Below are 13,502 nucleotides of genomic sequence, written 5' to 3'. Positions count from 1 at the left end.
TGCCATCATTAATTGCATGGTGACGATTATTGCTCCAAACCCCCATGATTTCCATTCTTGTCCTCCTGCGGGAGAAGGGACGGGCAGCGCGGGGACAGCGCGAGGACGGGGCTGGGATGGCAGCGAGGGCGTTGGAAAGGCAGCAGCCCGGAGTGAGAGGATGGGCGCTGCAGGGAGGGACGGCAAAGAGCGCTTTCACATGGAGCACAAACTTCACGGCTAGATGCGGACAGGACCTGGGGTAGTAAAGGTTGTAAAGCAAAGGAGGTTGGATTCAGTTTTGATATCAGGGGAGCTGTTTCGTGAGGAAGCGGTTGTGGGAACGTAAGAAAAAACTGCTCAGAGCAGCAGCTGTGGAGCAAGACAAATGGCATGAGAGCCAAGGACACCTTTAGAAGAAGAAAGAACATCTCACGGCTCTGACTGGCTGAGTGCCTGTGTCTACGGCTGGGGAGTGTTTTGCAGGATGCTCTGTTAACATGTATAAATAGAGTGGTGCTTAAGAGTAAAGTACACGAACAGCTTGTAAGCATATTGGTGTGCTGTTACGTCTCCGGCCGCGTTCCTGAAAGTCCAGAGGCTTCCCCGCAGTGGTGAGGTGCTGGCACAGCTGCCCTTATTGGCTGTGGATGCTCCCCCTCTGGCTGTGCTCCAGGCCAGGCTGGATGGGGCCCCAGATCTCCGATCCAGGACGTGGTGCAACGGCTGGCAGCACTGCCTGTGGAGGGGGGTTGGCACGTGGTGATCCTTGGGGTCCTTCCACCCTACGGTCAACTGCACCCAGGGCCTGAGAAGGTCATGGAGGAAATTACCTTGAGAGCAAACACATGGCATGGATCATAGAATCATACAATCATAGAAAGGCCCACAGTGCTCAGCTGGTTCCAACCCCCTGCTGTGTGCAGGGTCACCAACCAGCACACCAGGCTGCCCAGAGCCACATCCAGCCTGGCCTTGAATGCCTCCAGGGATGGGGCATCCACAACACAGCATCACAGAATCACAGAATCGTAGGGGTTGGAAGGGACCTCCGGAGATCAGAGTCCAACCCCCTGCCAAAGCAGGTTCCCTAAACCAGGTCGCACAGGGAGGCGTCCAGGCGAGACTTGAACATCTGCAGAGAAGGAGACCCCACCACCACCTGGCAGCCTGTTCCAGCGCTCCGTCACCTCACCTGAAGAAATCCTTGCGCACATTTGTGTGGAACTTCCTCTGCTGCAGTTTCCGGCCGTTTCCCCTCGTCCTGTCTGCACACACTTGTGAAAACGGTCCGGCCTCGCCATTCTGCCCTCCACACCTTAGATATTTACAGGCCTGGATCAGGTCCCCTCTCACTCTTCTTTTCTCCACGCTGAACAGACCCAGTTCACTCAGCCTTTCTCCATAGCAGAGATGCTCCAGGCCTCTCACCACCTTCGTGGCCCTCCGCTGGACTCTTCCCTAGAGATCCCTGTCTGTTTTGTGCTGGGGAGCCCAGAACTGGATGCAGTGCTCCAGCCTCCTTGGGCAACCTGTTCCAGTGCCTCACCGCCCTCTGGCTGAAGAACTTCCTCCTCATATCCAACCCAAACCTCCCCTGTCTCACTTTAAAGCCATTCCCCTTGTCCCATCACCACCCACCCTCACAAACAGCCATTCCCCCTCCTGTTTTACGCTCCCTTCAACTGCTGGAAGGCCACCATGAGGTCTCCTTGCAGCCTTCTCTTCTCCAGCGAGTGGGACAATGAGGGGATGGGGCCCAGCCACCTGCTGAATCACAAGAACATCTTTTCTATGTTGTGACAACAGCCTTTTTCCACATAACTTGAGTAGACTCAAACTGAAGGACAGGAGACATGTACCGTAAGCCAAGCAGATTGCAGAGTCCACTGACCATCAAATAAAGACAAGAACGTAGAACAGACGTCTTGTTGTAGAAGGTAAGACAGCAGTAAAAATGCCTCACTTCAAGACAGCACCACTGGGAGCCGGGCTGGGCTACCCCCCTTTGAAAGGTGGGAAATTCACAGTGAGAATGATCACCAGCCTCCATCCCAGGACCACCAGAGACCCCCACCACGACGTTAGGACACACGCCCAAAAGGGAGGGACACGATGTTAACTTTTTCTTGGCATTTCTGCCCACGTCCTTGACAAGCGATGGCTGTGCATACGCTCTACCTCTGAATACGCAGCTGCTGCATGCTGGCGGAATGATCCCCATGCACGCAGCGCTGCAGTAAAGGAAGGCCTGCTTGAGACAGCTGCCATGTCAAGTTACTCTGTTGGAATTGTCAGCTCCAGTTGGTGACCCGGCAGGAGACCCTCTGCTCGGCTGTGGACCCACCGAGAGGAGAACGCCCCGCGCCCACCGGCAGCTCGTCCGGGAGGGACTGCAAGTCTGAGGAGGGTCAGCGCAGGGGCAGACAGCGTCCTGTGGGTAAAGGTACCCCTGAGCCTGGGTTCTCTTTCTCTGGTTCTGCTCTTTGCTTAAGGCCTCTGGCAGAAGCACTGGTGGGTCGCGTTGGGCAGCGCAGCGTGCACGGCAGCAAAACTGCATCGGCCCTGAAGGCACCAAGTGCTAATTTGGTAAATGGGAGCTGGCAGAGGTGATTGCTGAACCGCTTTCTGTCATCTTTGAGAGGTCTTGGAGGACGGGGGAGGTGCCTGAAGACTGGAGGATAGCCAATGTCACCCCGGTCTTCAAAAAGGGCAAGAAGGAAGATCCTGGCAATTATAGGCCAGTCAGCCGCACCTCTGTCCCTGGAAAGGTGATGGAACAGCTTGTACTGGATGCCATCTCCAGACAACTGGAAGAAAAGGAGGTTATCAGGAGTAGTCAGCACGGGTTCAGCAGGGGGAGGTCGTGCTTGACCAACCTGGTGGCCTTCTATGATGTTGTCTCTGGCTGGGTGGATGGGGGGAGAGCAGTGGATATAGTCTACCTTGATTTCAGCAAGGCTTTTGATACTGTCCCCCACAACATCCTTATAACAAAGCTGAGGAAGTGTGGGATACATGAGTGGACAGTAAGGTGGGTTGAGAACTGGCTGACTGGCAAAGCGCAGAAGGTCATCATTGGCGGTGAAGAGTGTGGCTGGAGACCTGCAACCAGTGGTGTCCCCCAGGGGTCAGTGCTGGGTCCGGCCTTGTTCAACATCTTCATCGATGACCTTGATGAGGGGATAATGGCCACCATCAGCAAGTTTGCTGATTATACGAAGTTGGGAGGATTGGCTGACAGCCTGAAGGCCGTGCTGCCATTCAGCGAGACCTGGACAGGCTGGAGAGCTGGGCAGAAAAAAACCGGATGAGGTTTAACAGAAGCAAGTGTAGAGTCTTGCATCTGGGGAGGAATAATTGCATGCACCGGTACAGGGTGGGGGATGAGCTGCTGGAGAGGAGCTCTGCGGAGAGGGACCTGGGTGTCCTGGTGGATGACAGGTTGGCGATGAGCCAGCAGTGTGCCCTTGTGGCCAAGAGGGCCAATGGCATCCTGGGGTGCATTGCAAGGAGCGTGGCCCAGAACCCCATTCCCCGTCCCAAACGCTCCTGTTTTGTTGGGGTTTGTTGGCTGTGACTCTGGCTAAGGGAATTTGGTGCTCCTGTGCCTGGGGAGGCAGGTGGGCCCCGTTCCCCAGCATTGGGGATTGTATCCGACGGCTCCGACCGGCCGGGATGGAGTGCTGCTATGGGACAAAGGGTGTCTGAGAAAATTCTGTCAGTGACCCCTGGGTTGAACTTTGGCTCACTGGAGAGAGGTCACTGGTGAGGCAGGGGGAACGCTGGAGAACAAACCGGGAACACAAACGAAGGAACAGGACGGGAGTTACAGCTGAGTGCCCCGGTTGTGAGACCAAGTGCTGGGTGCTGATGGGCACTGGAGAACTGCTCTGTTTGACTCGTGAGCTGTGAAGGGAGCGGCACAAACTGTCTTGATGGTCCATGGAAGTGTAATTGTTAACGGTGCATGGAAGTGTAACTGAGGGCACAAATAGTGGAATAGTAGGGGAAAAATGGCAACAGGGGTAAGGAAAAGCATGAATTATGACAGTTTAGGAAGTGAAAAAGGTCTGGGAGAGGCACAGGCTGAGGAAGACGGAGATGAGCCAGGTGTAACAGGGATGTCAGGACTGAGAAGAGAGGTGAGAGATATGGCAAAATTGATTGAGGAACATAGTAAGGAAGTTGGGAAGAACAACAGCAGCTGCTACTGTTGCTGCAATAGAGCAGGGCCTGAGGACCCAGAGATCCCCACGGGAAAGGGTGGAAGGAATCCGGGAGGTTTCTGCCCCCACTGGGCCGAAAGCAGCTGGGGAAGCAGGGCAAAGAGGTTTATTTCCTGATGCGGGTGCCTCGTATCTGTGCTACGTCAAGAATTATTACCCACAGGTGATTTTTGTAGTAGTTGTAGGAGCCACAGGCAAGAGAAGTTCACTTTTTGGGGGAACCAATTAAATCCTGGCTAGGAGAACAAGTCGGAATGCATACATTCTTGTACATGCCAGGCTCTCCACAGCCATTACTTGGGCACAACGAATCAGAACAGTTGAATGTAGAGATTAAATTCAGTAGAGAAAATTGGAGCTTAGTGTCAAGCGAAACCAATTGACTGAAACTTTTAAGTCCGGCTTCAACACAAACTGGGAAAAGCAATGTTGTACCCCCAGAAGTTACGTAAATCCTACATCAGGTACACAGGATTGCAGGCATCAGGAATGCCTGGCAGAGCCACAAATGCAGCCCAATAGAAGTTCAGTTCAAGACGGGAGCCAGCCGAGCCGGGGCTGGAGGGGATGGGGGGAAAGGAAGGCGGAGGGACGAAGGGCAATCAACGCAATGAGCATGTTCATATCCTTGTCCAGGGTTTCTGATTCGTAAAGGCGTTCTCACGCTCTCCAGGGCTGGGATGTGGAACTTGTCCTGAGCTCCTGGCTCAGAGCCGTTCCAGACGGCTGCGCAGAGCAGGGCTGCACTCTCCGTACCTATAAATTACTCCATCTACCTGCTGAGCGTGCGCCAACGTGGAAAGTTCATCCAAAGGAAAGTGATGAAGACCTTCAGAGAGACCCGGCGAAATCCAGAGAGCCCCGGGAGGAATGATGAGTACCAGGACAGGACACAGAACGGCGGCACTGACCGTGAGATAAAACACTTATCTCATTAATTACAACGCAGAAACAACGTTCCACTCCCAGTCTTTATTCCTCACTGGTTGCTCTGCGGGACGTGACCAGTGAGTGCACCCTCGTGGGGTTCAGGTCCTGCACACGAACAGCTCACACAGCCATACGCACTGCACTGTCACACGAACTCCTTTCCCAAGGACTCTCAGATACGAGCTGCTGTCCCTCTGGCCGTGCTCAGCGCTATTCAGGCTGCTCGAGTGCCCCCCGACTGCTCCCCCTTTGTTCACCATCAGCTCCAGCACGGAATGTCCCACTGCCACCCGCTGCTCCCAGCTCAGAACATTCCCAGTGCTCCCTATGGCACAGTGAGCCGCTCTTACAGCAGGCTCTGTGGAACCCGAGGAAATGTCTGTGTGCGTTGTGAGGCCAAAGATGACAGTGTTCCATCGGGACTGCAGTGCTCTTCATGGGGCAAAGCCATGGGGCAGAAGACAGAGGTGCTCTGTTATTTCCCAGTGCAAAATTAGAGAGAAATCAGCACTGTGTGCCCACTGAAGCTGCAGTGGAAGATTTCACAAGTGTCACTCATGGATTCCTTTTGCTGAACTCATGCTGGTTCTGAAACTGATGCACTGCTCCCTGTTGCTGAGCAAACCAACCCGTAGCCATGTGCAGTACTGCAAACAAAACTGCCTAAACCAGACCATTTCCTGTCGTCTTTTTGCCAGACCGCCCTTCCTACCCCCTCCCCCCACGTGCCTGCACTCGTGTTGTTTTTTTTAACCCAACCTCCACCCCCTGCCACAAGCAGTTCTTTTTCTGCCCTCAACTTCTCTTTCCAGCCTCTACATTAGCAGCACAAAACACGGCATTAAGCCGTACTGAACGTCCTTCTCGATCATGGGCTGACCTGTTCGCAGCTCCCCCCACGCCGCTCTCCGTCCCCTTTTGCAGCACTGAGCGACAGCAACGGCAGCCGCCGCTCACCGCCATCGGTGCCACCTGCAGCCGCCGCTGTGCCCCGGGGGTCCTTCTGGCAGCGCTGCTCTCCTTCCCAGCCCTCTCTCCGTCACACGCACAGCGGCACCGAGCGCGCCCTCACTTTGCTGCTGCCCCGCACGGCGCTGCAGGGACACAGCAGGAGGACGCGGTGCTGCCATCGCAGGGACAGAACGGCACCGACTGCACAGGAGCAAAACCACAGCGACTGTAATGAGAGCTCAGTGCAATTACAAAAGGCTGCAGCTCAGCAAGAACTGTGAGTGCAGAAAGCCTCCTGCAGGGCTGCGGCCGTGTGACAGCACCGGGAGCGACGTCGCCCAGAGCCAAAGTCAGACGGCGGCTGGGAGCGATGGCACCGCGATGTGACACAGTGGTGGCACCACAATGTGACACAGAGCTCAAAAGGAGAGCAGAAATACCCCAGCCTCGGGTCCAGCAGCACTGGGGCAGCACCGTGGGATCATTCCATGCTGCTGTGACCTTCGAGGACCCTTACAGGGCCCTCCCTTCAAGGCAAGGTGCAATTAAACATGTTCCCTGAGAGATAACGAGCAGCAGAGCTGTGTGGTTCCGTGCAGGAACAGCTGCAGGAGTGACGGAAAGAGGCAGAGTTAAGCGTGCACCAATGGCATCATACAGACCAGAAGTGTTGGCATGAGATTGCTGCGGATGGGATCTGTCACTGTGGATTTGTCCCATTCCTCCAGAGGACGAAGCTGTCGGCTCTGCTGCACACCCACAACTTCTCAGTGTGGCACAGGGCTGAGCTGATCCTGTCCCCATTCAGGTACGCACATCGGCCTCCGCCTCGCAGCTGGAACCTGAGCACAGCAGGGAGCAGAATGGGAAACCCAATCCCAGCCCATCCCAAACAGACCCTGACACACATCCCAGACAGACAGACGGACGCACGCACTGACCAGTTGCTGAAGGCGCTGCCGTCGGCCCACGTCCAGCGCTCGTCCCCTTCTGCCCTGTGCAGCCCAATCCAACCGTTTGCCGGGCCCAGGTACCGCAGCATGAATTCCTTTGAACAAACCCAGGTGTGACTGCAGCCGTTGGAGCACTTTCCCCCCTCAGGCCCACGTCTCAGCTGCCACCTCGCTGCAAGGCATCTCCTCGTGGCTTTGGCGTGGGGCCACTTGGGGGCACCGGGAGCCGTTGGTGCGGCCCCACAAGTGTGGGTTTCCCACCCCCGTGTTGGCACTGCGGCTCACGCCCCGCTCTCACCATCTCCTCCTCCGTGTCCACGGTGGCCAGGGAAGCTCCGAGGCGCTGGCAGTGCTCCCTGCTGCTGTCCCAGTCACTCTCGCTGGCCGAGAAATAAAAGCATTTCCCTTGCAAACCGAGCCAGGCGTCGGGGCAGACGTGGGAGAAGGGTGGGCGAGGTGAGCACGACTCAGAATGCTGGAGCACTGAGAGGGAGAGAGTTGGGCGAGTGAGAGGCAAAGAAGGTTCCCCTGCAGCAGGCGTGGGCTTGGGATGCACGGCCATGGGGCGATGGCCTCGCAGCGGTGGCAGAGGCTGGGAAGGTGGAGCAGAAGGCGGTTTGGGGCACCACGTGGGCGCCCCAGGAGCTGGGATGGGGGCTGTGCTTGGGGTGCAGCTCAGGGCTGGGAAACCCCATCGTCCCCCGTCCTACACCCACAATGGATGCTGGGTGGCACTCACCTCTCCCAAACACCAGCATGACGATGACGCCCACAAGCACTCCGCTCACAAAGAGCAAAAGGGAGGTTTTCCTTCTGCCCACGTTCCATTTGCAGCCTGGTGGGGCAGAGAGCAGATGGGATCAGGCTCCGTTCCCCCCTTCAGCCCTTTCCTGCTGTGCACCAGCAGAGAATCACAGATGCTGTTCTCTTACCCCTTTCGGATCGTTGGTTTTCTTCTGATAAATGCAGCATTTCTTCCCGCTGTGGCATATCTGATTGCTGCTCTCCTGCTGCCATCGTGTGGGAGTGTTGGATGGTGGAGCTGAGATCTGCCCGGCCAGTTCTGGGAGCTGGGAGAGCGGGCGGGAGGGAGAGAGGAGACACTGACTGTGACTTTAAGTATTAGAAGTATTAAAATGCAAAGTAATGCCTTATCAGCATGCAAAGCTGAAAGATCCAAATGGAACTCAACTGCACCAAATGAGCCAAAATTGGACCCAAATGGACACAGCTGGCCCAGAAATGGGGACAAACTGCCCCAAATTCACAGAAATGGCACCTAATGGACTCACAGCAGGCAGAAAGAACCCCACAATGCCCCCAGATCAGACCTAATAGACCAAAACTGCCTCCAAGTCACCCAAACTAAGGGGAAATGGTTCAAAACGGACACAAATGGCCCTGCAATGGCTCAAAAGGCGTCAGAATGGCCCCCAAACCACTCACAACGGATCCACAAGGCCCCACAATTGACCCAAAAAAATCAATGAGTGACACAAATGGCCCCAAAACAGCCTGAAACGAACTGAAAAGGCTCTGGTTGGCCTCAAAATGGACACCATTGGCTTCCAAATAACCCCAAATTATCCCCAACACAACCCCAAAATGACCCCAACACGCGCCTTAACGGTGCTCCAACGGCCCAAATGGCACCAAAACCAGCCCAGAACGACCCCACAAGGACCCCAAAATGCTCCCGAGAGCGGCTCCCAAACGGCCGTGGATCGGCCCCTGGCTGCCCAAAGCACCCAAAGCAGCACTGAGAGCCCAGAACAACGGGCCGATGGCACGGACACGGCCCGGCGCCCACAAACGGCCCAAACGCCCGCGGGCATCCCCCAAACGGCCGAGTGGCACAAAGCCGTCCCGCAGCCACCCGAAAACGGGCCCCAAAGCGCCCCCAGGTACCGCGGGCACGAAGGGCTCAATGGCGGGGCACGAGAGCCTTCGGGGCGTCGCGGCCGGGATGCAGAGCGGGCTGCGCTGCTGCGTGTTGTTTCTGCATTGGAATTGGATAATACTGCTTTTATTTCATGATCTCCGCTATCATAGTTCTTTTGGGGAGTCCTTCTACTCCACTTGGGGAAGATCTCTGATAGTTTGCATCACTGATCCTCTAGATGAACCTTCCCAGGCACGCACACTCTGTATAGAGGTGTACAGATGTACATTTTGTCATACACACTGCAAGAATATCCTGCACGAGAGCAAACCAGAGAACAGCCATGGCAGCCCGAGGAAGGGCCTGAAGAGACATGGGAAGGCCTGGCATCATCCCCCAGTGCTCTTTGTTTAACGAAGCCTTTGAAGAAAATCACCATATCAATACGGCAAGGAGAGCACCGAGACAGCTTGGAAACAACAGGATGGCTGCTGGCTGACAGCAGGTAACAAATAAATTAACAAGTAAAGAGCAAATGTAAACCTTCTGTAAGATTGTGAACCTGGAGTGCAGCCAGTGGGGAAACAGGGGAGGGAGGGAGGCAAGGGGGAGAAAACCGGGTCTAAAGGCTGTCATGCTGTGTCCATAGGCGCTCCTGCTTGCGGGACGCCGCCACTGCAACCGCGAATAAATTCTGCTTTTATCAGAGATACCGTCCTGACAAACATGACTTGGATATTTCCAACTGTCCTGCAATCGATGGACATATTCTTTTTTTTTCAAACACTCCTTGCTTCTGTGGCCCACAAAATGCCACAAACGGCCCTAAAGGCGCTGCCCTCCCCGTCTCCACTCCTTTTTCTCTCTCCCTTCCCTCCCGCCTCCCCTTTCCTTTCCTCTTCCCCTTTTCCCTGCCCTCTCCCTATTCCGCGCACCCCTCCCCATTCATACCTGCTGCCGTGCGCCGTCCGGGACACAGCGCTGCTGCTGCGGGCTCGCAGCCGCCCAAGATTCGCGCCTTTCCGCCCAAAGGCGGTGCTGTGCTGCCGTCGGCAGTCCGCCCATAACGGGCGCTTTGCGGCCGTCCCGGCGCTGCACGGCGGTACCGCGCGGTGCGGTGCCCCCCTCGCCTGTGTCCCCGCTGTGCCCGGCGCTGGGAGCCCTTCCCCCCTTCTCCCCATCGGCGGAGGCAACTCGTCGCAGTGCCTCGTCTCCCTCACTGTGAGACGTTCCGATGCATATTTGTGTGAAACTTTCTGTGCTTCTGTTTGTGGCCGTATCCTCTTGTCCCGTTCCTACGCACTGCTGAAGAGGTTGGCCATGTCCCGTTGCTTCCTGCATGTGTTAGGTATTTATAGACACTGATCAGCCTTCCCTTCCCCATGCTGAACAGCCCCGGGTCCCCCCTGCCGATCCCCATATGGAGCTGCTCCCGGCCATGGCATCCCTGTGCCCTTCGCCGGGCTCTCTCCAGGAGATGCCTGTCTGTTTTGTCCTGGGAGCCCAGATCTGCACGCAGTGCTCCAGGTGAGGCCCGAGCAGGGCAGAGCAGAGGGGAGGAGCAGCTCCCTGCCCTGCCGGCCGCGCCACCGTTATCGCAGCCCGGGGTCCCATCCGCCCCATCGGCCATCGGGGCCATGACAGCCCCTCGTCCCTCGGGACCCGGGGGGACCTCCGCGTCCCGGAGCTCCCCGCGCTCCGCGGCCCGGACCGCCGCCTCACCCCTCGGGCGGCCCAACGGGGTGCCCACACGGAGCCCGCAGATCCCGCGGCCCCTCGCTCCGGGTCGCCGCCTCGGCCCGGCAGCTGCGACGGTGCGACCGCGGTACTGAGGGGAGGCAGCGCAGGCGGAAGTCCTGCGAGCGGGGCAGAAAAGAACTGATGAAACCACCATTCCCAATCTCTCTCCCCGCCCATTGATGCTGATCATCCCATGCCAGCGGCGCTCCCTGCGGGCTGTTTTACGGATGGCGCGGGGCGGACGTTGGATGTTCGCTCATAAGTGTCCGGTGTCAGAGCGTGGCCTGCATGCGCGGTGAGGATGAGTTTGGGCTGGGACTGACGCGCTGCCCGGACTGTTCCACACAGCGGTTGAAACCGTGGTTACCGATCTCCCAAACCGGCAGCGCTTTCACAGTCGATCCCCGCGAGGGCTTCGCTAAGAAGAGCGCTCCGCCGGCACCGCTGTGCTCTCAGCCCGACCCTTCTCTGCCCATCTGCCCGCACACGCCGGGCGCAGCCCCGCACCTCCGCGCTGCTATGGAAGAAAGAGAGCGGCTGAGCGCTTCCCCGCACCGAGAGGTGACGATCCAGCCGGGAGACGGAGAACAGCAGCCTCAGCGGGGTAATGCCGGGAGGCAGCGGGAAAGGGCCGAGCGGGGAAAAGAGCCCGAGCCCACGGGAGGGGAGAGAGCGGCGGGAGTGAGCGGGGAGCTGCGCTGAGAGTGCGGGAGAGAAGGAGAGTCCGAGTGCGGGAGAAGGGACGGGCAGCGCGGGGACAGCGCGAGGACGGGGCTGGGATGGCAGCGAGAGCGTTGGAAAGGCAGCAGCCCGGAGTGAGAGGATGGGCGCTGCGGGGAGGGACGGCACAGAGCTCTTTTCTACCTTGTGCGGAGCTGCGGGGGGCGGAGTGGATGGGGGATGGAGTTCCGTCCCGCCGAGCCCGTGAGTCACCTGCAGCGCTCCCTTCTGTGCCGGCTCGTAGCGGCAGCGGTGCGGGCAGCAGAGCAGGAGGTGCCCGTCCTCTGCATGGCGCTGCTGGGGCCGCAGCTCAGCGCTGCGCTCAGCGTTGGCCCCTCACTGCCAGGGAGACACTGAGGCCCTGCAGCTCAGAGAGGGGAGCGGAGCCGTGGGGGTCTGCAGCACAGCGCTGTGGGGCTGTGGTCCAAAGTGATGCGGTGTGGTGGGGAATGGTGGTGATTTGTGGATGGTTGGACTGCATGATCTTGGAGGTGTTTTCCAACTGTGTTGATTGTGTGGCTGCATGAACTGCTCTCTGTCTGACCAGGCTCCAAATGCAGTGAGCTGTGGAAGAAGAGGCGCCGTGTGCTCTGCCTGGCTGTGTGTGCAGTGCCATGGATCCTTGTTTTGGTGCTGCTGGCTGTGATAGGTGAGTGCCACCCGCATCCCACGGGGATGGAACCTCTATGGTGGGTGTAGGACGGGGGACGATGGGGTTTCCCAGCACCCTGAGCTGCTCCCCAAGCACAGCCCCCATCCCAGCTCCTGGGGCGCCCACGTGGTGCCCCAAACCGCCTTCTGCTCCACCTTCCCAGCCTCTGCCACCGCTGCGAGGCCATCGCCCCATGGCCGTGCATCCCAAGCCCACGCCTGCTGCAGGGGAACCTTCTTTGCCTCTCCCTCGCCCAACTCTCTCCCTCTCAGTGCTCCAGCATTCTGAGTCGTGCTCACCTCGCCCACCCTTCTCCCACGTCTGCCCCGACGCCTGGCTCGGTTTGCAAGGGAAATGCTTTTATTTCTCGGCCAGCGAGAGTGACTGGCACAGCAGCAGGGAGCACTGCCAGCGCCTCGGAGCTTCCCTGGCCACCGTGGACACGGAGGAGCAGAAGGTGAGAGCGGGGCGTGAGCCGCAGTGCCAACACGGGGGTGGGAAACCCACACTTGTGGGGCCGCACCAACGGCTCCCGGTGCCCCCAAGTGGCCCCACGCCAAAGCCACGAGGAGATGCCTTGCAGTGAGGTGGCAGCTGAGACGTGGGCCTGAGGGGGGAAAGTGCTCCAACGGCTGCAGTCACACCTGGGTTTGTTCAAAGGAATTCATGCTGCGGTACCTGGGCCCGGCAAACGGTTGGATTGGGCTGCACAGGGCAGAAGGGGACGAGCGCTGGACGTGGGCCGACGGCAGCGCCTTCAGCAACTGGTCAGTGCGTGCGTCCGTCTGTCTGTCTGGGATGTGTGTCAGGGTCTGTTTGGGATGGGCTGGGATTGGGTTTCCCATTCTGCTCCCTGCTGTGCTCAGGTTCCAGCTGCGAGGCGGAGGCCGATGTGCGTACCTGAATGGGGACGGGATCAGCTCAGCCCTGTGCCACACTGAGAAGTTGTGGGTGTGCAGCAGAGCCGACAGCTTCGTCCTCTGGAGGAATGGGACAAATCCACAGTGACAGATCCCAGCCCAGCCAGCTCGTGCCAATGCTGCTGGGCACGGCCATGCCATGGCTGTGTGCTGGAATCTGCCTCTTTCCAGCACTGCTGCAGCTGTTCCTGCAGGGAACCACGCAGCTCTGCTGCTCGTTATCTCTCAGGGAACATGTTTAATTGCACCTTGCCTTAAAGGGAGGGTCCTCTGAGGGTCCTCGAAGGTCACAGCAGCACGGAATGATCCCATGGTGCTGCCCCAGTACGGCTGGACCCGAGGCTGGGGTATTTCTGCTCTGCTTTCGGGCTCTGTGTCACATCACGCTGCCATCGCTCCCAGCCGCCGTTTGACTTTGGCTCTGGGCGACGTCGCTCCCGGTGCTGTCACACGGCCGCAGCCCTGCAGGAGGCTTTCTGCACTCACAGTTCTTGCTGAGCTGCAGCGTTTTGTAATTGCACTGAGCTCTCATTACAGTCGCTGTGG

At 58.1% G+C, this 13,502-nt stretch overlaps 1 protein-coding gene across 1 annotated transcript; it reads left to right on the top strand.

The window, feature by feature from the left end:
* Nucleotides 1–11,863: 11,863 nt before the first annotated feature.
* Nucleotides 11,864–13,044, top strand: LOC306945278 (C-type lectin domain family 2 member B-like; the record flags this gene model as incomplete). The annotated part of the gene is given in 6 exon segments (XM_079533993.1): nt 11,864–11,905; nt 11,907–11,924; nt 11,928–12,033; nt 12,309–12,493; nt 12,697–12,803; nt 12,903–13,044. Coding segments are annotated over 6 exon segments (600 nt in total).
* Between the last annotated feature and the right edge of the window lie 458 nt (nt 13,045–13,502).

The sequence above is a fragment of the Tetrao urogallus genome, assembly GCF_951394365.1.
Source record: "Tetrao urogallus genome assembly, chromosome: 1".
NCBI lineage: Eukaryota > Metazoa > Chordata > Aves > Galliformes > Phasianidae > Tetrao > Tetrao urogallus.
This window is presented reverse-complemented; position numbering and strand designations above follow the sequence as displayed.